The sequence below is a fragment of the Eleutherodactylus coqui genome, chromosome 1 (genome assembly GCF_035609145.1).
Source record: "Eleutherodactylus coqui strain aEleCoq1 chromosome 1, aEleCoq1.hap1, whole genome shotgun sequence".
In the NCBI taxonomy this organism is placed as follows: Eukaryota; Metazoa; Chordata; class Amphibia; order Anura; family Eleutherodactylidae; genus Eleutherodactylus; species Eleutherodactylus coqui.
In genome coordinates this window covers 529,006,049-529,031,409 of record NC_089837.1, presented here as the reverse complement: position 1 = coordinate 529,031,409, position 25,361 = coordinate 529,006,049, and the positions used below count along the sequence as shown (strand labels likewise).

The 25,361-nt window shown below is 41.8% G+C and overlaps 1 protein-coding gene across 4 annotated transcripts in view; it reads left to right on the top strand.

Moving 5' to 3' along the window:
• Positions 1 to 25,361, top strand: part of PDE2A (phosphodiesterase 2A) — a 386,975-nt gene that overhangs the window by 268,890 nt on the left and 92,724 nt on the right. For all 4 annotated transcript variants that reach the window (XM_066588384.1, XM_066588383.1, XM_066588382.1 and 1 more), the window contains one exon: positions 20,060 to 20,119. In XM_066588384.1, the coding sequence (XP_066444481.1) occupies positions 20,060 to 20,119 (60 nt within the window). The remainder of the gene's footprint in view (positions 1 to 20,059; positions 20,120 to 25,361) is intronic.

The window sequence follows — 25,361 nt, the reverse complement described above, 5'->3', positions numbered from 1 at the left end:
TGGCTGGAATCGGCACGTGACGGGGCGGAGCTACACGGAGCTACACGGAGCCCCATAGAAGACTGCAGAAGACCCGGACTGCGCAAGCGCGGCTAATTTGGCCATCGGAGGGCGAAAATTAGTCGGCACCATGGAGACGAGGACGCCAGCAACGGAACAGGTAAGTATAAAACTTTTTATAACTTCTGCATGGCTCATAATTAATGCACAATGTACATTACAAAGTGCATTATTATGGCCATGCAGAAGTGTACAGACCCACTTGCTGCCTCGGGACAACCCCTTTAAGCCACAATAGCGGCAAGAGTGGGCCCCCCCCCTCCCAAAAACTTTTACTTCTGAAAAGCCCTCATTAGCATGGCATACCTTTGCTAAGCACCACACTACCTCCAACAAAGCACAATCACTGCCTGCATGACACTCCACTGCCACTTCTCCTGGGTTACACGCTGCCCAACCGCCCCCCCTCCCCCCCACAGCACACACCAAAGTGTCCCTGCGCAGCCTTCAGCTGCCCTCATGCCACAGCACCCTCATGTCTATTTAGAAGTGCGTCTGCCATCACGAGGAACCGCAGGCACACACTGCAGAGGGTTGGCATGGCTAGGCAGCGACCCTCTTTAAAAGGGGCGGGGCGATAGCCCACAATGCTGTACAGAAGCAATGAGAAATAGAATCCTGTGCCACCGCCATCAGGAGCTGCACATGTGGGCATAGCAATGGGGAACCTATGTGCCACACACTATTCATTCTGTCAAGGTGTCTGCATGCCCCAGTCAGACCGGGCTTTTTAATTCATAGACACAGGCAGGTACAACTCCCTATTGTGAAGTCCCTGTCGACTGACAGCATGGGTGGCTCCCTGGAACCCACCGGCGATACACAAAAATATCCCATTGCATTGCCCAACACAGCTGAGGTAGTAATGTCGTGCTTAATGCAGGTGGGCTTCGGCCCACACTGCATGCCCCAGTCAGACTGGGGTTCTTTACAAGTGGAAACAGATGCATTTATAATTCCCTGTGGACCCACAGCATGGGTGGGTGCCAGGAAGCCACCGGCGGTACATAAATATATCCCATTGTAGTGCCCAACACAGCGGATGTAACGTCAGCTGTAATGCAGGTGGGCTAAAAATTTATTTGATTACACTGTATGCGAGGGCCCACAAAAATTGCTGAATCAACAGTACTAATGTACCTGAGAAAAATTGGCCATGGCCAACCAAGAGGGCAGGTGAAACCCATTAATCGCTTTGGTTAATGTGGCTTAAGTGGTAACTAGGCCTGGAGGCAGCCCAGTTAAAATAAAAATTGGTTCAAGTTAAAGTTTCAATGCTTTTAAGAGCATTGAAACATATAAAAATTGTTTAGAAAAATTATGAGTGAGCCTTGTGGCCCTAAGAAAACTTGCCCGTTCAGCGTGATTACGTGAGGTTTCAGGAGGAGGAGCAGGAGGAGGAGCAGGAGGAGGAGGAGGAATATTATACACAGATTGATGAAGCAGAAATGTCCCCGTTTTGGATGGTGATAGAGAACGATGCTTCCATCCGTGGGTGCAGCCTACGTATTGCTTAGGTATCGCTGCTGTCCGCTGGTGGAGAAGAGAAGTCTGGGGAAATCCAGGCTTTGTTCATCTTGATGAGTGTAAGCCTGTCGGCGCTGTCGGTTGACAGGCGGCTACGCTTATCTGTGATGATTCCCCCAGCCACACTAAACACCCTCTCTGACAAGACGCTAGCCGCAGGACAAGCAAGCACCTCCAGGGCATACAGCGCTAGTTCAGGCCACATGTCCAGCTTCGACACCCAGTAGTTGTAGGGGGCAGAGGCGTCACCGAGGATGGTCGTGCGATCGGCTACGTACTCCCTCACCATCCTTTTACAGTGCTCCCGCCGACTGAGCCTTGACTGGGGAGCGGTGACACAGTCTTGCTGGGGAGCCATAAAGCTGGCCAGGCCCTTAAAGACTGTTGTATTGCCTGTGCTGTACATGCTGCCTGATCTCTGCGCCTCCCCTGCTACCTGGCCCTCGGAACTGCGCCTTCTGCCACTACCGCTGTCGGATGGGAATTTTACCATCAGCTTGTCCGCCAGGGTCCTGTGGTATAGCAACACTCTCGAACCCCTTTCCTCTTCAGGAATGAGAGTGGGAAGGTTCTCCTTATAGCGTGGGTCGAGCAGTGTGTACACCCAGTAATCCGTAGTGGCCAGAATGCGTTGAATGCGAGGGTCACGAGAAAGGTATCCTAACATGAAGTCAGCCATGTGTGCCAGGGTACCTGTACGCAACACATGGCTGTCCGCACTAGGAAGATCACTTTCAGGATCCTCCTCCTCCTCCTCCTCAGGCTATACACGCTGAAATGATGACAGGCAAGCAGCATGGGTACTGTCAGCAGTGGGCCAAGCTGTCTCTTCCCCCTCCTCCTCATGCTCCTCCTCCTCCTCCTGAACGCGCTGAGATATAGACAGGAGGGTGCTCTGACTATCCAGCGACATACTGTCTTCCCCCGGCTCTGTTTCCGAGCGCAAAGCGGCTGCCTTTATGGTTTGCAGGGAAGTTCTCAAGATGCATAGCAAAGGAATGGTGACGCTAATGATTGCAGCATCGCCGCTCACCACCTGGGTAGACTGCTCAAAGTTTCGAAGGACCTGGCAGATGTCTGCCAACCAGGCCCACTCTTCTGTAAATAATTGAGGAGGCTGACTCCCACTGCACCGCCCATGTTGGAGTTGGTATTCCACTATAGCTCTACGCTGCTCATAGAGCCTAGCCAACATGTGGAGCGTAGAGTTCCACCGTGTGGGCACGTCGCACAGCAGTCGGTGCACTGGCAGATTAAACCAATGTTGCAGGGTGCGCAGGGTGGCAGCGTCCGTGTGGGACTTGCGGAAATGTGCGCAGAGCCGGCGCACCTTTACGAGCAGGTCTGACAAGCGTGGGTAGCTTTTCAGAAAGCGCTGAACCACCAAATTAAAGACGTGGGCCAGGCATGGCACGTGCGTGAGGCTGCCGAGCTGCAGAGCCGCCACCAGGTTACGGCCGTTGTCACACACGACCATGCCCGGTTGGAGGCTCAGCGGCGCAAGCCAGCGGTCGGTCTGCTCTGTCAGACCCTGCAGCAGTTCGTGGGCCGTGTGCCTCCTATCTCCTAAGCTGAGTAGTTTCAGCACGGCCTGCTGACGCTTGCCCACCGCTGTGCTGCCACGCCGCGCGACACCGACTGCTGGCGACGTCCTGCTGCTGCTGACACATCTAGATTGCGAGACAGAGGTTGAGGAGGAGGAGGAGGGTGGTTTAGTGGAAGAAGCATACACCGCCGCAGATACCACCACCGAGCTGGGGCCCGCAATTCTGGGGGTGGGTAGGACGTGAGCGGTCCCAGGCTCTGACTCTGTCCCAGCCTCCACTAAATTCACCCAATGTGCCGTCAGGGAGATGTAGTGGCCCTGCCCGCCTGTGCTTGTCTACGTGTCCGTAGTTAAGTGGACCTTGCCACTAACCGCGTTGGTGAGGGCGCGTACAATGTTGCGGGAGACGTGGTCGTGCAGGGCTGGGACGGCACATCGGGAAAAGTAGTGGCGACTGGGAACTGAGTAGCGCGTGGCCGCCGCCGCCATCATAGCTTTGAAGGACTCCGTTTCCACAACCCTATACGGCAGCATCTCAAGGCTGATGAATTTGGCTATGTGGACGGTTAACGATTGAGCGTGCGGGTGCGTGGCGGCGTACTTGTGCTTCCGCTCAAAGACTTGCGCTAGCGACGGCTGGACGGTGCGCTGACAGACATTGCTGGATTGGGCCGAGGACAGCGGAGGTGAGGGTGTGGGTGCAGGCCATGAGACGGTCGTGCCTGTGTCCTGAGAGGGGGGTTGTATCTCAGTGGCAGGTTGGGGCACAGGGGGAGAGGCAGCAGTGCAAACCGGAGGCGGTGAACGGCCTTCGTCCCACCTTGCGGGGTGCTTGGCCATCATATGTCTGCGCATGCTGGTGGTGGTGAGGCTGTTGGTGGTGGCTCCCCGGCTGATCTTGGCGCGACAAAGGTTGCACACCACTGTTCGTCGGTCGTCAGGCGTCTCTGTGAAAAACTGCCAGACCTTAGAGCACCTCGGCCTCTGCAGGGTGGCATGGCGCGAGGGTGTGCTTTGGGAAACAGTTGGTGGATTATTCGGTCTGGCCCTGCCTCTACCCCTGGCCACCGCACTGCCTCTTGCAACCTGCCCTGCTGATGCCCTTGACTCCCCCTCTGAAGACCTGTCCTCCTGAGTAAGCGTTGCACACCAGGTGGGGTCAGTCACCTCATCGTCCTGCTGCTCTTCCTCCGAATCCTCTGTGCGCTCCTCCCTCGGACTTACTGCCCTTACTACTACCTCACTGATAGACAACTGTGTCTCATCGTCATCGGCCTCCTCACCCACTGAAAGGTCTTGAGACAGTTGGCAGAAGTCCCCAGCCTCATCCCCCGGACCCCGGGAACTTTCCAATGGTTGGGCATCAGTCACGATAAACTCCTCTGGTGGTAGAGGAACCACTGCTGCCCAATCTGAGCAGGGGCCCGAGAAAAGTTCCTGGGAGTGTTCCCGCTCCTGAGCATGTGTCATTGTAGTGGAGTGAGGAGGCTGGGAGGAAGGAGGAGCAGCAGACAGAGGATTCGGATTTGCAGCACTGGACGGCGCAGAACTCTGGGTGGATGATAGCTTGCTCGAAGCACTTTCTGCCATCCACGACAGGACCTGCTCACACTGCTCATTTTCTAATGAAGGTCTCCCGCGTGGACCCATTAATTGGGCGATGAATGTGGGGATGCCAGAAACGTGCCTCTCTCCTAATCGCGCAGCAGTCGGCTGCGACACACCTGGATCAGGAGCTCGGCCTGTGCCCACACCCTAACTTGGGCCTCCGCGTCCTCGCCCGCGTCCACGTCCTCTAGGCCTACCCCTACCCCTCAGCATGCTGTATTACCAGTGATTTGATTTCCCAGGCAGGAAATAAATTGGCGCAAGCCTGCAGGTCAAATATAATTTTTTCGCTTTTTTGCAAAGGGAAGGCCCCACTGCGTATATTCAATGAACAATACGTTTAATAACTGTGGTGTGGCCCTCAAAAAGTGTCACACAACTTTAGTGTAGCAGAGTTATTAACTCTGGCAGAGCAGGTATTTGCCAGTCAGGAAAGACAATGGCGCAAGCCTGCAGTAAACCGTAGCTGGTTGCGTCTGATTTTTGTACGTTGTCCACGCAGCACACACGTACACGGAGACCTTAGGACTGACACAGGCTGGCCAAATATAATTAATTCGCTTTTTTGCAAAGGGAAGGCCCCACTGCGTATATTCAATGAACAATAACTGTGTTGTGGCCCTGCCTACACAATTCTGTCCCTGTAGTATCAATGGAGGGTGCAATGCTCTGCACAGACGATTTTTAGAAGAAAAAAAAATATGCAACACAGCTAACAGCAGCCAGCACAGTACTGCACACGGTTAAATGTGGCCCTAGAAAGGACCGTTGAGGTTCTTGAAGGCTACACTCACTCCTAACACTCTCCCTGCCTATGCAGCACTTCTGTCCCTAATACCGGGTGCAATGCTCTGCACTGACGATTTTGAGAAAAAAAAAAAAAATTTCCACTGATAACAGCAGCCAACACACAGGTAGATGTGGCCCTAAGAAGGACCGTTGGGGTTCTTGAAGCCTACACTCACTACAAACACTCTCCCTACAGCAACTCCAATAGAACAGCACTTTCCCTCACTAACTCACACGCCATCTGAGGCGAGCCGCGGGAGGGGCCGACTTTTATACACGGGTGACATCTGATCGCCCCAGCCACTCACTGCAGGGGGGTGGTATAGGGCTTGAACGTCACAGGGGGAAGTTGTAATGCCTTCCCTGTCTTTCAATTGGCCAGAAAAGCGCGCTAACGTCTCAGAGAGGAAACTGAAAGTAACCGGAACACCGCGTGGTGCTCGTTACGAGTAACGAGCATCCCGAACACCCTAATATTCGCACGAATATCAAGCTCGGACGAGTACGTTCGCTCATCTCTAATAAACTTGAGAAGGTTAAAGTAAGTCTTCAGCAAGAGATAGAAGATGCTTTTTTTGGAGCTTGGTCTCCAAAAAGAGCTTGTGTCCAAACTGAGAAAGATGCAGAAAATATGTGAACAGCAGCTTACAGGGGAGAAAATCAGGTCTACAAGATATGTCACTGAATGTGAGCGTGCTGAAGAAAGGGTCGATATGAAAGAGACTGAAGGGTTAACTTTGACACGCATCCCCGAAAATGAGGTCAGAGAAAAAGGGGCTGTTCCAAAAGTTCGCCAAGAATTCAAGCGTGAAGATGAAACGTTGGGCGGCACAGTGTCATGTTGCTGAAAAGAGGGTTCAGAGACTAGTGCGGTCTAGGACCCAGTTCAGACAGCGAGTAAAAGAGAAGAAGGGCTTGTGGAAGACTCCCGATAATGATTCCTGGAAAGCGAACTCTGGTACAAAGAAAACGCAAGGGCGTGGTCCAACAACCGGTGGCAGGAATGAAGAATTGTAAAAATAAGACGCAAGTGGTGAAGCATACCAAACTAGGTGAAGGTGACCTGGGCACTCCAGGTGAACAGTTTGTAAAGACTTGGACGGTCTGGAGGAAAGAAATCACTTCTGTAAACAAAGGAAAAGTCATTCATGTGAGAGCTGAGCAAAAGATGCAAACTGAACAGACCTCTGACGTACAAGAGGCCAAGGAGAAGGCAGAAAGTGAGGATACTGAAGCTGAGAAGGTCTCAGAAGTGGCAGCAGAAATCTTGGAAGAACTGCAGCAAGAGTATAATGGCCTCAAAAAGCAAACCCAGAAGGTGAAGAAACAGGTTGTCCAAGTGGTAGAAGCCGATCACAGGGATGCTGGCTCCAAGGACACACTCATCAGTGAACGGGATACTACCACGCCAGAGTCAGAGGTAAAGGAACTTCGAAGAATGCTATGGTTCTAACCAAGGACAACACTGTACTAAGAGAAGAAATAGAATTGTTACAAAGTGAGGAAAAGATAATTATAAAGCTGAATGATATGAAAAATGAATTAGAGACTGTAATCCATAGCAAGGCCATGCTGGAGCAGGAGCTACAAGGGGAACTGGAAGAGTACCGAGACAAGGTTCTTGAGCTAGAAGAGACCTTCAAAATGGAGGCTCAGTTTGAAAGTCTTAACAAACCATTGTGCACTGAAATAAAGGACTGTGTTAGCTCCAAGGATGATGGTGAAAAGAGGGACCATGAACTAGAGAAGTCTAAGGAAGTAGAAGAAAGCAAGATTCAATTAGAGGAACTTGAAGATGAGTTACAAGCCACAGAGGATACAAAGTTGCACTTGGAAGTCAACCTGCAAGCTGTGAGGGCACGGTCTGAGAGAGATCTGCAAGGATGTGACGAGCCAAGTGAAGAAAAGAGAGAACTTGTCAGACAAGTCAAAAAGAAAGAGACCGCCGAGCATGGAGTTTTGACCCTGGAGGGCCAAAAGAGAAAAGTGTGATATGGCCTATGGCCTTTATCAAAGGGGGGTGGGGGGGTATGCAGAGGAGCTCTACAGAGAATGGCATGTAGGGGGCAACAGATGGGCATTCTGGTGCCTGGGAAAAGGGAAAACGCCCACTTGCCTACAGTACACAGCGATACCAAATATGTGGGGTTTTTAATTGTGCAGATTTTTATACAGGGAAAATTGGACATGCACTTTTAACTTTTTTTTTACATTTTTTATTTCTTTATTTGGTCCCCAAAGAGGACTTAAACTTGTCATCATTTGATCCTTTATATAATACACTGTAGTACTTCAGTATTGCAGTATATAGTGATTTTTGATGTCTCTAAAGCCTTACCACAGCCAGGACTTGGATAGACATCTGTGCATGGCAGCCCTGGAAGCCTTTAGTACCCCCTGCGTAGTGCAGGGTGCCCATGCGGCATTGGAGGGGGGTGCACCATACTTTGACAGCGGCATCTAAACGGTTAACTACTGCGATCAGCGCTAAAGACGGATTCACACAAGTATAAGCGTATCTGTGATTTTGCGGAATGGGCGTTGTGTATTTGCGCCATTGGCATATTTTATTGTACTTTCTGCGCAAAAAAAAAAGCATGATGCTCTCAGACATTGGAATTGTGAATAGTTACTTAAGTTCAAAATGTTCTCTTTCGCTGTGCAGGAAAACAAGAGCACGCTGCGGTTATCTGTGCGTGACAGAATTGCACACGCAAAATATGCGCATGTGAATGAACTGATAGCCGCTGGGTATAATGTATATCGCTAAATAATGATGAAGTGTAAATGCATCCTGAAGACTCGTGCGCGCAGCTCTCGCTGTGACTAGAGCATTTTATAAGTGATGATGTAACTTGTGATGGATTTACAACCCACTTCACATTCTAAGTAATTTTAGACACAATATATAAGACTGACCTAAAGGTGTTCGCAGTGACAGTCGCGACGGGTCAGGCCGGCCTCCATCTTTTCATCTTTCATAATATAGCATGTGTATTTGCCAATCAGCATTAAACCAAATCCGGTGTAAATTAATCACAGCACATAACAATCCCGCAGAAAGCGACTTCTCAGTTTTCTTAATGAGCAATTTCTTGAAAAGAAAACAAATATCCCATCATCTCCCAGCGATGCCTGATATATGGAGGTTTATGATGGCCGGGTAGTAATACAGACGTCTCTGGCGCGGCGCCAACGGCCGTGTATCCAATTCATCTGCTTTAATAACACTGAATGTGACTCGACTGCGCAGCAAACATCTCAACGACTGTTTAGGACCCAGAGAATAATAACATTCACTCCAAGAAACCATTGCCGGGGAATAATTAATCTCATATAATGAATTTTCACAATTAAACTTTTATACAGACGGAACATTACTGAAATTACCTCCAGAATAGTGATGTGCCTAAAATCCACAAGCTGCTAAGAATCATCCAGGATCTTCATTCCAACACGCTGCTGAATTTAAAGGTCAACAGCATTTACTAGTGACAATACTGTAATACTGCCCCCTATGTACAAGAATATAACTATTATAATACTGCCCCCCTATGTACAAGAATATAACTATTACAATACTGCCCCCTATGTACAAGAATATAACCACTATAATAGTGCCCCCAATGTACAAGAATATAACTACTATAATACTGCCCCCTATGTACAAGAATATAACTACTATAATACTGCCCCCTATGTACAAGAATATAACTATTATAATACTGCTCCCTATGTACAAGAATATAACTACTATAATACTGCCTCCTATGTACAAGAATATAACTACTATAATACTGCCCCCTATGTACAAGAATATAACTACTATAATACTGCCTCCTATGTACAAGAATATAACTACTATAATACTGCCTCCTATGTACAAGAATATAACTACTATAATACTGCCCCTATGTACAAGAATATAACTACTATAATACTGCTCCCTATGTACAAGAAAATAACTACTATAATACTGCCCCCTGGGTACAAGAATATAACTGCTATAATACTGCTCCTATGTACAAGAATATAACTACTATAATACTGCCCCCTATGTACAAGAATATAACTATTATAATACTGCTCAATATGTACAAGAATATAACTACTATAATACTGCTTCCTATGTACAAGAATATAACTACTATAATACTGCCCCCTATGTACAAGAATATAACTACTATAATACTGCCCCCTGGGTACAAGAATATAACTGCTATAATACTGCTCCTATGTACAAGAATATAACTACTATAATACTGCCCCCTATGTACAAGAATATAACTATTATAATACTGCTCAATATGTACAAGAATATAACTACTATAATACTGCTTCCTATGTACAAGAATATAACTACTATAATACTGCCCCCTATGTACAAGAATATAACTACTATAATACTGCCCCCTATGTACAAGAATATAACTACTATAATACTGCCTCCTATGTACAAGAATATAACTACTATAATACTGTCCTCTATGTACAAGAATATAACTAGTATAATACTGCCCCCTATGTACAAGAATATAACTACTATAATACTGCTCCCTATGTACAAGAATATAACTAGTATAATACTGCCTCCTATATACAAGAATATAACTACTATAATACTGCTCCCTATGTACAAGAATATAACTACTATAATACTGCCCCCTTATGTACAAGAATATAACTACTATAATACTGCCCCCTATGTGCAAGAATATAACTACTATAATACTGCCCCTATGTACAAGAATATAACTACTATAATACTGCCCCCTATGTACTAGAATATAACTACTATGATACTGCTCCCTATGTACAAGAATATAACTACTATAATACTGCTCCCTATGTACAAGAATATAACTACTATAATACTGCTCCCTATGTACAAGAATATAACTACTATAATACTGCCCCCTATGTACAAGAATATAACTACTATAATACTGCCCCTATGTACTAGAATATAACTACTATAATACTGCCCCTATGTACAAGAATATAACTACTATAATACTGCCCCCTATGTACTAGAATATAACTACTATAATACTGCCTCGTATGTACAAGAATATAACTACAATAATACTGCTCCCTATGTACAAGAATATAACTACTATAATACTGCCCCCTATGTACAAGAATATAACTACAATAATACTGCTCCCTATGTACAAGAATATAACTACTATAATACTGCCCCCTATGTACAAGAATATAACTACTATAATACTGCCCCCTATGTACAAGAATATAACTACCATAATACTGCTCCCTATGTACAAGAATATAACTAATATAATACTGCCTCCTATGTACAAGAATATAACTACTATAATACTGCCCCCTATGTACAAGAATATAACTACTATAATACTGCCCCCTATGTACAAGAATATAACTACTATAATACTGCCCCCTATGTACAAGAATATAACTACTATAATACTGCCTACTATGTACAAGAATATAACTACTATAATACTGCTCCTATATACAAGAATATAACTACTATAATACTGCCCCCTTTGTACAAGAATATAACTACTATAATACTGCCTACTATGTACAAGAATATAACTACTGCAATACTGCCCCCTGTGGACAACAATATAACTACTATAATACTGCCCCCTATGTACAAGAATATAACTACTATAATACTGCCCCCTATGTACAAGAATATAACTACTATAATACTGCCCCCTATGTACAAGAATATAACTAGTATAATACTGCCCCCTATGTACAAGAATATAACTACTATAATACTGCTCCTATGTACAAGAATATAACTACTATAATACTGCTCCTATGTACAAGAATATAACTACTATAATACTGCTCCTATGTACAAGAATATAACTACTATAATACTGCCCCTATGTATAAGAATATAGCTACTATAATACTGCCTCCTATGTACAAGAATATAACTACTATAATACTGCCCCCTGTGGACAACAATATAACTACTATAATACTGCTCCCTATGTACAACAATATAACTACTATAATACTGCCTCCTATGTACAACAATATAACTACTATAATACTGCCTCCTATGTACAAGAATATAACTACTATAATACTGCCTCCTATGTACAAGAATATAACTACTATAATACTGCCTCCTATGTACAAGAATATAACTACTATAATACTGCCTCCTATGTACAAGAATATAACTACTATAATACTGCCTCCTATGTACAAGAATATAACTACTATAATACTGCCCCTATGTACAAGAATATAACTACAATAATACTGCCCACTATGTGCAAGAATATAACTACTGTAATACTGCCCCCGTGTACAAGAATATAACTACAATAATGCTGCCCACTATGTGCAAGAATATAACTACTATAATACTGCCCCCTATGTGCAAGAATATGACTACTATAATACTGCCCCCTATGTACAAGAATATAACTACTATAATACTGCCCCTATGTACAAGAATATAACTACTATAATACTGCCCCTATGTACAAGAATATAACTACTATAATACTGCCCCTATGTACAAGAATATAACTACTGTAATACTGCCCCCTATGTACAAGAATATAACTATTATAATACTGCCCCCCTATGTACAAGAATATAACCACTATAATAGTGCCCCCAATGTACAAGAATATAACTACTATAATACTGCCCCCTATGTACAAGAATATAACTACTATAATACTGCCCCCTATGTACAAGAATATAACTATTATAATACTGCTCCCTATGTACAAGAATATAACTACTATAATACTGCCTCCTATGTACAAGAATATAACTACTATAATACTGCCCCCTATGTACAAGAATATAACTACTATAATACTGCCTCCTATGTACAAGAATATAACTACTATAATACTGCCCCCTGGGTACAAGAATATAACTGCTATAATACTGCTCCTATGTACAAGAATATAACTACTATAATACTGCCCCCTATGTACAAGAATATAACTATTATAATACTGCTCAATATGTACAAGAATATAACTACTATAATACTGCTTCCTATGTACAAGAATATAACTACTATAATACTGCCCCCTATGTACAAGAATATAACTACTATAATACTGCCCCCTATGTACAAGAATATAACTACTATAATACTGCCTCCTATGTACAAGAATATAACTACTATAATACTGTCCTCTATGTACAAGAATATAACTAGTATAATACTGCCCCCTATGTACAAGAATATAACTAGTATAATACTGCCCCCTATGTACAAGAATATAACTACTATAATACTGCTCCCTATGTACAAGAATATAACTAGTATAATACTGCCTCCTATATACAAGAATATAACTACTATAATACTGCTCCCTATGTACAAGAATATAACTACTATAATACTGCCCCCTTATGTACAAGAATATAACTACTATAATACTGCCCCCTATGTGCAAGAATATAACTACTATAATACTGCCCCTATGTACAAGAATATAACTACTATAATACTGCCCCCTATGTACTAGAATATAACTACTATGATACTGCTCCCTATGTACAAGAATATAACTACTATAATACTGCTCCCTATGTACAAGAATATAACTACTATAATACTGCTCCCTATGTACAAGAATATAACTACTATAATACTGCCCCCTATGTACAAGAATATAACTACTATAATACTGCCCCTATGTACTAGAATATAACTACTATAATACTGCCCCTATGTACAAGAATATAACTACTATAATACTGCCCCCTATGTACTAGAATATAACTACTATAATACTGCCTCGTATGTACAAGAATATAACTACAATAATACTGCTCCCTATGTACAAGAATATAACTACTATAATACTGCCCCCTATGTACAAGAATATAACTACAATAATACTGCTCCCTATGTACAAGAATATAACTACTATAATACTGCCCCCTATGTACAAGAATATAACTACTATAATACTGCCCCCTATGTACAAGAATATAACTACCATAATACTGCTCCCTATGTACAAGAATATAACTAATATAATACTGCCTCCTATGTACAAGAATATAACTACTATAATACTGCCCCCTATGTACAAGAATATAACTACTATAATACTGCCCCCTATGTACAAGAATATAACTACTATAATACTGCCCCCTATGTACAAGAATATAACTACTATAATACTGCCTACTATGTACAAGAATATAACTACTATAATACTGCTCCTATATACAAGAATATAACTACTATAATACTGCCCCCTTTGTACAAGAATATAACTACTATAATACTGCCTACTATGTACAAGAATATAACTACTGCAATACTGCCCCCTGTGGACAACAATATAACTACTATAATACTGCCCCCTATGTACAAGAATATAACTAGTATAATACTGCCCCCTATGTACAAGAATATAACTACTATAATACTGCTCCTATGTACAAGAATATAACTACTATAATACTGCTCCTATGTACAAGAATATAACTACTATAATACTGCTCCTATGTACAAGAATATAACTACTATAATACTGCCCCTATGTATAAGAATATAGCTACTATAATACTGCCTCCTATGTACAAGAATATAACTACTATAATACTGCCCCCTGTGGACAACAATATAACTACTATAATACTGCTCCCTATGTACAAGAATATAACTACTATAATACTGCCCCCTATGTACTAGAATATAACTACTATGATACTGCTCCCTATGTACAAGAATATAACTACTATAATACTGCTCCCTATGTACAAGAATATAACTACTATAATACTGCTCCCTATGTACAAGAATATAACTACTATAATACTGCCCCCTATGTACAAGAATATAACTACTATAATACTGCCCCTATGTACTAGAATATAACTACTATAATACTGCCCCTATGTACAAGAATATAACTACTATAATACTGCCCCCTATGTACTAGAATATAACTACTATAATACTGCCTCGTATGTACAAGAATATAACTACAATAATACTGCTCCCTATGTACAAGAATATAACTACTATAATACTGCCCCCTATGTACAAGAATATAACTACAATAATACTGCTCCCTATGTACAAGAATATAACTACTATAATACTGCCCCCTATGTACAAGAATATAACTACTATAATACTGCCCTCTATGTACAAGAATATAACTACCATAATACTGCTCCCTATGTACAAGAATATAACTAATATAATACTGCCTCCTATGTACAAGAATATAACTACTATAATACTGCCCCCTATGTACAAGAATATAACTACTATAATACTGCCCCCTATGTACAAGAATATAACTACTATAATACTGCCCCCTATGTACAAGAATATAACTACTATAATACTGCCTACTATGTACAAGAATATAACTACTATAATACTGCTCCTATATACAAGAATATAACTACTATAATACTGCCCCCTTTGTACAAGAATATAACTACTATAATACTGCCTACTATGTACAAGAATATAACTACTGCAATACTGCCCCCTGTGGACAACAATATAACTACTATAATACTGCCCCCTATGTACAAGAATATAACTAGTATAATACTGCCCCCTATGTACAAGAATATAACTACTATAATACTGCTCCTATGTACAAGAATATAACTACTATAATACTGCTCCTATGTACAAGAATATAACTACTATAATACTGCTCCTATGTACAAGAATATAACTACTATAATACTGCCCCTATGTATAAGAATATAGCTACTATAATACTGCCTCCTATGTACAAGAATATAACTACTATAATACTGCCCCCTGTGGACAACAATATAACTACTATAATACTGCTCCCTATGTACAAGAATATAACTACTATAATACTGCCTCCTATGTACAACAATATAACTACTATAATACTGCTCCCTATGTACAAGAATATAACTACTATAATACTGCCTCCTATGTACAAGAATATAACTACTATAATACTGCCTCCTATGTACAAGAATATAACTACTATAATACTGCCTCCTATGTACAAGAATATAACTACTATAATACTGCCTCCTATGTACAAGAATATAACTACTATAATACTGCCTCCTATGTACAAGAATATAACTACTATAATACTGCCCCTATGTACAAGAATATAACTACAATAATACTGCCCACTATGTGCAAGAATATAACTACTGTAATACTGCCCCCGTGTACAAGAATATAACTACAATAATGCTGCCCACTATGTGCAAGAATATAACTACTATAATACTGCCCCCTATGTGCAAGAATATGACTACTATAATACTGCCCCCTATGTACAAGAATATAACTACTATAATACTGCCCCTATGTACAAGAATATAACTACTATAATACTGCCCCTATGTACAAGAATATAACTACTATAATACTGCCCCTATGTACAAGAATATAACTACTATAATACTGCCCCTATGTACAAGAATATAACTACAATAATACTGCCCACTATGTGCAAGAATATAACTACTATAATACTGCCCCCTATGTGCAAGAATATGACTACTATAATACTGCCCCCTATGTACAAGAATATAACTACTATAATACTGCCCCTATGTACAAGAATATAACTACTATAATACTGCCCCTATGTACAAGAATATAACTACTATAATACTGCCCTCTATGTACAAGAATATAACTACTATAATACTGCCCTTATGTACAAGAATATAACTACTATAATACTGCCCACTATGTGCAAGAATATAACTACTATAATACTGCCCCCTATGTACAAGAATATAACTACTATAATACTGCTCCCTATGTACAAGAATATAACTACTATAATACTGCCCCCTATGTACAAGAATATAACTACTATAATACTGCCCCTATGTACAAGAATATAACTACTATAATACTGCCCCTATGTACAAGAATATAACTACTATAATACTGCCCTTATGTACAAGAATATAACTACTATAATACTGCCCTTATGTACAAGAATATAACTACTATAATACTGCCTCCTATGTACAAGAATATAACTACTATAATACTGCCCCCTATGTACAAGAATATAACTACTATAATACTGCCCCCTATGTACAAGAATATAACTACTATAATACTGCCCCCTATGTACAAGAATATAACTACTATAATACTGCTCCCTATGTACAAGAATATAACTACTATAATACTGCCCCCTATGTACAAGAATATAACTACTATAATACTGCCCCTATGTACAAGAATATAACTACTATAATACTGCTCCTATGTACAAGAATATAACTACTATAATACTGCCCCTATGTACAAGAATATAACTACAATAATACTGCCCACTATGTGCAAGAATATAACTACTATAATACTGCCCCCTATGTGCAAGAATATAACTACTATAATACTGCCCCCTATGTGCAAGAATATAACTACTATAATACTGCCCCCTATGTACAAGAATATAACTAATATAATACTGCCACCTATGTACAAGTCTATAACTACTATAATACTGCCCTCTATGTACAAGAATATAACTACTATAATACTGCCCTTATGTACAAGAATATAACTACTATAATACTGCCCACTATGTGCAAGAATATAACTACTATAATACTGCCCCCTATGTACAAGAATATAACTACTATAATACTGCTCCCTATGTACAAGAATATAACTACTATAATACTGCCCCCTATGTACAAGAATATAACTACTATAATACTGCCCCTATGTACAAGAATATAACTACTATAATACTGCCCCTATGTACAAGAATATAACTACTATAATACTGCCCTTATGTACAAGAATATAACTACTATAATACTGCCCTTATGTACAAGAATATAACTACTATAATACTGCCTCCTATGTACAAGAATATAACTACTATAATACTGCCCCCTATGTACAAGAATATAACTACTATGATACTGCCTCCTATGTACAAGAATATAACTACTATAATACTGCTCCTCTGTACAAGAATATAACTACTATAATACTGCTCCTATGTACAAGAATATAACTACTATAATACTGCTCCTATGTACAAGAATATAACTACTATAATACTGCCCACTATGTACAAGAATATAACTACTATAATACTGCCCCTATGTACAAGAATATAACTACTATAATACTGCTCCTATGTACAAGAATATAACTACTATAATACTGCCCCCTATGTACAAGAATATAACTACTATAATACTGCCCCTATGTACAAGAATATAACTACTATAATACTGCTCCTATGTACAGCAATATAACTACTATAATACTGCCCACTATGTGCAAGAATATAACTACTATAATACTGCCCCCTATGTACAAGAATATAACTACTATAATACTGCCCCCTATGTACAAGAATATAACTCCCATAATACTGCCTCCTATGTACAAGAATATAACTACTCTAATACCGCCCCCTATGTGCAAGAATATAACTACTATAATACTGCCCCCTATGTGCACGAATATAACTACTATAATACTGCCTCCTATGTACAAGAATATAACTACTATAATACTGCCTCCTATGTACAAGAATATAACTACTATAATACTGCCTCCTATGTACAAGAATATAACTACTATAATACTGCCTCCTATGTACAAGAATATAACTACTATAATACTGCCCCCTATGTACAAGAATATAACTACTATAATACTGCCCCCTATGTGCAAGAATATAACTACTATAATACTGCCTCCTATGTACAAGAATATAACTACTATAATACTGCCTCCTATGTACAAGAATATAACTACTATAATACTGCCTCCTATGTACAAGAATATAACTACTATAATACTGCCCCCTATGTACAAGAATACAACTACTATAATACTGCCCCCTATGTACAAGAATACAACTACTATAATACTGCCCCCTATGTCCAAGAATATAACTACTATAATACTGCCCGCTATGTACAAGAATATAACTACTATAATACTGCTCCCTATGTACAAGAATATAACTACTATAATACTGCCTCCTATGTACAAGAATATAACTACTATAATACTGCTCCTATGTACAAGAATATAACTACTATAATACTGCCCCCTATGTACAAGAATATAACTACTATAATACTGCCCCCTATGTACAAGAATATAACTACTATAATACTGCCCCCTATGTACAAGAATATAACTACTATAATACTGCCTCCTATATACAAGAATATAACTACTATAATACTGCCTCCTATGTACAAGAATATAACTACTATAATACTGCCCCCTATGTACAAGAATATAACTACTATAATACTGCCCCCTATGTACAAGAATATAACTACTATAATACTGCCCCCAATGTACAAGAATATAACTACTATAATACTGCCCCTATGTACAAGAATATAACTACTATAATACTGCTCCTATGTACAAGAATATAACTACTATAATACTGCCCCCTATGTACAAGAATATAACTACTATAATACTGCCCCCATATCTACAAGAATATAACTACTATAATACTGCCCCTATGTACAAGAATATAACTACTATAATACTGCCCCTATGTACAAGAATATAACTACTATAATACTGCCCCTTATGTACAAGAATATAACTACTATAATACTGCTCCTATGTACAAGAATATAACTACTATAATACTGCCCCCTATGTACAAGAATATAACTACTATAATACTGCCCCTTATGTACAAGAATATAACTACTATAATACTGCTCCTATGTACAAGAATATAACTACTATAATACTGCCCACTATGTACAAGAATATAACTACTATAATACTGCTCCCTATGTACAAGAATATAACTACTATAATACTGCCCCCTATGTACAAGAATATAACTACTATAATACTGCTCCTATGTACAAGAATATAACTACTATAATACTGCCCCTATGTACAAGAATATAACTACTATAATACTGCCCCTTATGTACAAGAATATAACTACTATAATACTGCTCCTATGTACAAGAATATAACTACTATAATACTGCCCCCTATGTACAAGAATATAACTACTATAATACTGCCTCCTATGTACAAGAATATAACTACTATAATACTGCCCCCCTATGTACAAGAATATAACTACTATAATACTGCCCCCTATGTACAAGAATATAACTACTATAATACTGTTATTATGTAAAAGAATATAACTACTATAATACTGCCTCTTGTGTACAAGAATATAACTACTATAATACTGCCCCCTATGTACAAGAATATAACTACTATAATACTGCCTCCTATGTACAAGAATATAACTACTATAATACTGCTCCCTATGTACAAGAATATAACTACTATAATACTGCTCCCTATGTATAAAAATGTACCTGCTGTGATGATTGCTGGGATTGGATGTGATGTTTGCTGTGTAGTTTTTGTCGGTCTGTCTTACCCTCTTCAGTGCACTTACAGGTGTGTAGGTCGTGGTAAGTAGTTCTGCGCCATATTGGGTAGATGATTGTACGTTTCTTTTGCCTCTGTTCTCTCTTGATTCGTTGTGTCTCTTTGTGTTTTAGATGCACTGCGGTCCTCTGAGCGATCCCGATGAGCAGAACCTGCGGACTCTGGAGAAACACGTAAGTCAGAGCTCGGCCACGTGTGGTAATTATACGTCTACTTAAAGGGGTGTTCTGCCTTAATCTGTTGTGGAGGTGCTGCACACAATCACCTCCTGGCGGCGCCCTCAGCTTTGTCTGTTGTCGCTGTACTTTGCATTTCATATTCGCCCGTTGAGTTTCCGTAGTTTATGGTCAGTTTTTCGTTCAGCATCTGCCAAACAAAGGGTTAATCTATCGTCTAATACTGTGAAGTTATCTGAACTCGCAGAGATTGGCAGTTTCTATCCCTTCTTAGGAAGCTAGGGGGCAGCAGAGCGGTGACCACCCCCATCGCCGATGGCGGGCAGAGGCTAAAGCTGCAGTGTTTGTTCCTTTATATTCAGCCTAACAGGATCATGCAGCGTGGCCTTAGGCTCCACCCCTTCGTAGCCCCACCCCTTACCTTTGCGTCTTCCGGTTTACAGATGCATTCTCCCATCCTACGACCGCTTTCCGCAGGCTACACGAACGGCAGCCATTTTGCCTAACTTCTAAGCAACTTCTTTAATAAAAAGCTCAGCGATGCTTAATAAAACGACTTCCGTTATTAACCCCTCAGTGTCCGGCCTATTCTGTGTTTTAAGGACCCGTCAGTTTTCCGTGTCGCATTGCCATAACTCACTACCATGGCCGTAGGAGGAGCTTGTATTTTGTGGGAGGAGCCGTATATCTTACTGCCCGCACTCCGGGGTCCGTATACTGTATTGTAGAAGATGGGGGGCGATGGAACCGCGCACCAGAAATTCCGCCATTGTTTTGGGTTGTTTCCGCAGCGTTCTCATCCGATCGCCGCGATTCCTGCGACACCAAATCTATAGAGGTTTTTTACCCCTACAGCACAATAACAGCACATTCTGTATGGCTGCATTCTGAGATGGCTAGCGCTGTTCCTCCCGGAGGCGCAGCGCTGCGGGGGCTGTAGTGGTTGTTGACACCCCTCTGACCGATACGGGATTTTAGTTTTTGCTTTAGTTTGGCTTTTTTTGGGAGGCGAATAAAATAAAAGTAACAATTCTGAGATTCGTTTTTTAACCTATTTTGACAGCGTTCAGCGCAGCGCGGTACGGTCAGTGTTTGGGTCATCGGAGCGCGGTAATACTTATGTGCTGCTTCTTTTAAAATAATTGTTGGTATTTTATCCATTTTAAAGGGGTTTTTGCGGGGAAAATGTTTTTTTTTCTTTTAGTTTATTTTTTTCTTACATTTTTTTTATCCCTTGATAAGGACTTGAAGATGCGATAATTCAATCACTAGATAGTACACTGCATTACTAAAGTAGTGCATTCTACTGTGTCTGACAGCAGCCTACCAAACTCTGCAGGAGGCGGGGCCTAATAGGTTTTGTTACATAGCAGACGGGGAGGCCTTTCATGCGAACCCATTGGTAGCTGGCGATCGCTCTGTGGGGTACCAGAGAGTGACAAGAGGAGCCCCCCCCCCCCCCCGCCATCTACTTACATGCTGTAGTTGCTATTGATTGTAGCATGTCAGCGGTTAAACTGCCAGGATCTGAGGTTTCCCTGTTAGAGCAGGAGCCTGGCGGTCAGTAGTCCGATTTAAAAAAAATGTATGTGCTGCTTTCAAACCCATTAGTAAGGTCAGTAAAAAGCCATATTGATCATCACCAAGGCCGCGATCAGACGAGTGATTTTTTTTTTTTTTACGCGTCTATTAGAGCCGTTGGTTTCCTATGACGTGTTCGCATGTCCATTCTGTAGAGGCACAAAATACTTGCACCTACAAAAGATAGGACATGCGTGCCTATAATGCGCGCCGGTAAGGTCCGTGCCACACGTAAAGACATCGTGTGATGTCCGTTAATCCCCACTGGGAGTCCCCTCATCACTGGACACTGGGACAGCACTGTCACAGTGTTCAGTGATGATGGGACTCCCCTCAGGGATGAAAGAATCCCCTGCCACAGTTGTCACAGCTATGGCCGAGGACCACAATGCTATCCCATTTCTTTTAATGGGGCCGGTGCAGCTGCTGCCCCGTTGAAGGCAACCCCTGCAGTGATGATTTTCGGTGGGTGGGGGGTGGGGGTGGCTTGAAATATAAGCCCTTCCCCAAAAATCATCCCCAGCTGTTATTAAAAGAATCTCACCTAGAAGTGCTGTCCAGCTCTTCTCCCCGTCAATCTTCATCTGTATTCTGGTGGTTGGGGATTGAAAAGTACCCGCCTCCAGAAAGTGCTACCTCTGATTGGCTGAGCACTGTGACCAATCAGTGGCAACACTCAGCAATTCATTGAATGACAGCTGAGTGCTGTCTGTGATTGGTCACAGCGCTCAGCTAATCAGAGGCAGTGCTTTCTGGAAGTGGGGATTTTTCAATCCCTGGCCGCCACAATACAGACGAAAACTGCGGGGACGGGGAGAAGAGCCGGACCGTGTTTCTAGGTGAGTTAAATAAATTTTTTACCAGCTAGGGCTGCAGCGGCCACATGGGTAAACAATCCACATCCTCTGTGCCACCGACCGGAGCAGCAAGGCAACAGGAGGTGACTGTGTGTGCTTTTCAGTTTTCTATATGCTTCGTCCCCGCACTGCGACCACTGATCTTAGGTGAGAAAATCCCTTTATCCCCTTCTTTCCCCAGAGTGGGAAGCAGTTCCTGTGAATGGGCGTATAGTTATGCCCTATAGATGGTGCATGCCCAGAAGCTAACAGCCGTCCTTCCACTGCAATAGCAGGGATCGGGGATCACACTGATCCCCGCTGTTAACCCCTTATGTGCTGCAATCTGTGTTGATCGTAGCATGTAAAGGGTTCAGAGCAGGAGGGCGCTCCCTCCGTGACATCATTGGCCTTCCACCATATAATTGCAGAGGGCTGATAAGTTTTTATGGCAAGTGACACCAAACAATGGTGTCCTGGTCTGCCATGACTTGTGATTGCTGTGATTAGTGATGATGAGTTGCAGTACAGACGTACTGCAGTGTATTATCAGTGCAATCATAGGGTCAGAGGTTTAAATCTCCTACAGAGACAGAAAAAATGTTGATATATAAAAGCTAAAAAAAAACAGCTCAAATGCATTTTTTTTTTGTTCATTTTGCTTCCCAAAAAACACAAAAAAAGCAATCAAAGCCATATGTAGCCAACAATGGTACCAGTAAAAAACTACTCATCCCTCAAACGCAGGCCCTCATAGAGCTCTGTCCATGAAAAAATAAGTCCACCCTAAGGGTGCATTCAGACGGTTTTCACGCCCAGCCGATATACGGTGTCTCTCTCTGCAGGGGGAGGAGGCTGGAAGAGCCGGTAGCAGTGCACCAAGCTCCCGCCCCCTCTCCACCCCTCACCACTATTTGCAATGGGAGGGGGTGGAATGGGCGAGGCTAAGTTCCACGGCATAGCTCCGCCCCCTCCCGCCCCTCCCATTGAAAATGGTGCCAAGGGGCGGAGAGGGACTGGAAAGGAGGCAGAGAAGGAGTTGAGAGCTCAATGCACTGCTCCCAGCTCTTCCAGCCTCCTCCCCATGCAGAGAAGGACGCCGTATATCGGTTGGGCGTGAAAATCCAGCCGATATACGGTCGTCTGAATGCGCCCTAATTTACGTTACTTTGAATGCAGCAATGAAATATATATATTTGAAAAAAAGGTTTTAATTGTGCACAATTTGGGTATTTTTGTTATCATACCGTCCCTCAAGCAGAATTGAGAAGTTTTTTTTCTCCCTGCCCTCCCAAAAAATTTTATACATTTTAATAAAAGTTCTGTAAAATTCTGCAATATATTTAATATACCCTCAAAATCATACCAATAAAAACTACAGCTCTGCCCTCCTGCGGCCGCGTCATGTGGAGTATGAGAAGCGGAGATGAACATTCCCCCAAATGGCTGTGCGCTTCCATGTAAAGCAGGCGGCGTCACTAAGGGGTTAAGCTTGTTCATAGTGATACAATACTCCTGGAAAGTAGCTTGGCTCCAAGTCTTCCACACGCTTTCCTTCCAGCGTTTCATTGTTTTTCGGCCGCCCTCCACCTGCTCCAGAGTCGCTTCCGAAATCTATGTGATGAGCGGCGTCCGAGGAAGAAAAGTCCGGGGCTGAGAGAGAAATTAAAATTTCATAAGATTAAAGTTAATCATTTCCTCTGCAACAAAGCCGACTGACAGGTTAATCAAATGAGGGAAGGAGCGGGGACTTGTCTACGTCTTATTTAATCTGATCGGCGCAGCCCATCCCCCACAGGTATCCGCGCCGAGCGATATGGTCTGTATTTATAATGAGGGATTGTGCCGTTCCTTCTCTTATCTGCTGCCTCTTTGATAGTGTGATGTTTTCTCTGAGTCTCCTATCTGCTGGACGGAGATTTCTCCGCAGTCTTTGCACTGATCAGAATTGACTTTTTTAACTTATTTGTATCCCGTAAATTCAGCAACAACATCCAGTAACTGCGGGTCAGTAGGAGTGCGCCATTTACAAACTTCCTCCAAAATTTGCCCTCCAAATCATGATCCAGTCCTTGATCTCTGTACAGCTATTAACAAGTCATATCTGTTTCTAGAGAAGCTGCTATTTCCCTACATGCAGTTATTTAAGGACCTATTGGGGTCAGCAGAATATGGGATAACGCCTAATATTTGTGGTGCTCTAGGGCAAGTTATATCCCTGGAGGTCTAGGGTGACTACCAGTTAATACCTGATATCCCTGGAGGTCTAGGGTGACTATGGGTTAATATCTAATATCCCTGGAGGTCTAGGGTGACTATGGGTTAATATCTAATATCCCTGGAGGTCTAGGGTGACTATGGGTTAATATCTAATATCCCTGGAGGTCTAGGGTGACTATCAGTTAATACCTGATATCCCTGGAGGTCTAGGGTGACTATCAGTTAATACCTGATATCCCTGGAGGTCTAGGGTGACTATGGGTTAATATCTAATATCCCTGGAGGTCTAGGGTGACTATGGGTTAATATCTAATATCCCTGGAGGTCTAGGGTGACTATCAGTTAATACCTAATATCCCTGGAGGTCTAGGGTGACTATCAGTTAATACCTGATATCCCTGGAGGTCTAGGGTGACTATCAGTTAATACCTGATATCCCTGGAGGTCTAGGGTGACTATGGGTTAATACCTAATATCCCTGGAGGTCTAGAGCAATTATACGTTAGTACCTAATATCCATGGATATCTGGGGTAATTATGGGATAATACTGAATATCCCTGGAGGTCTAGAGCAATTGGTTAATACCTAATATCCCTGGAGG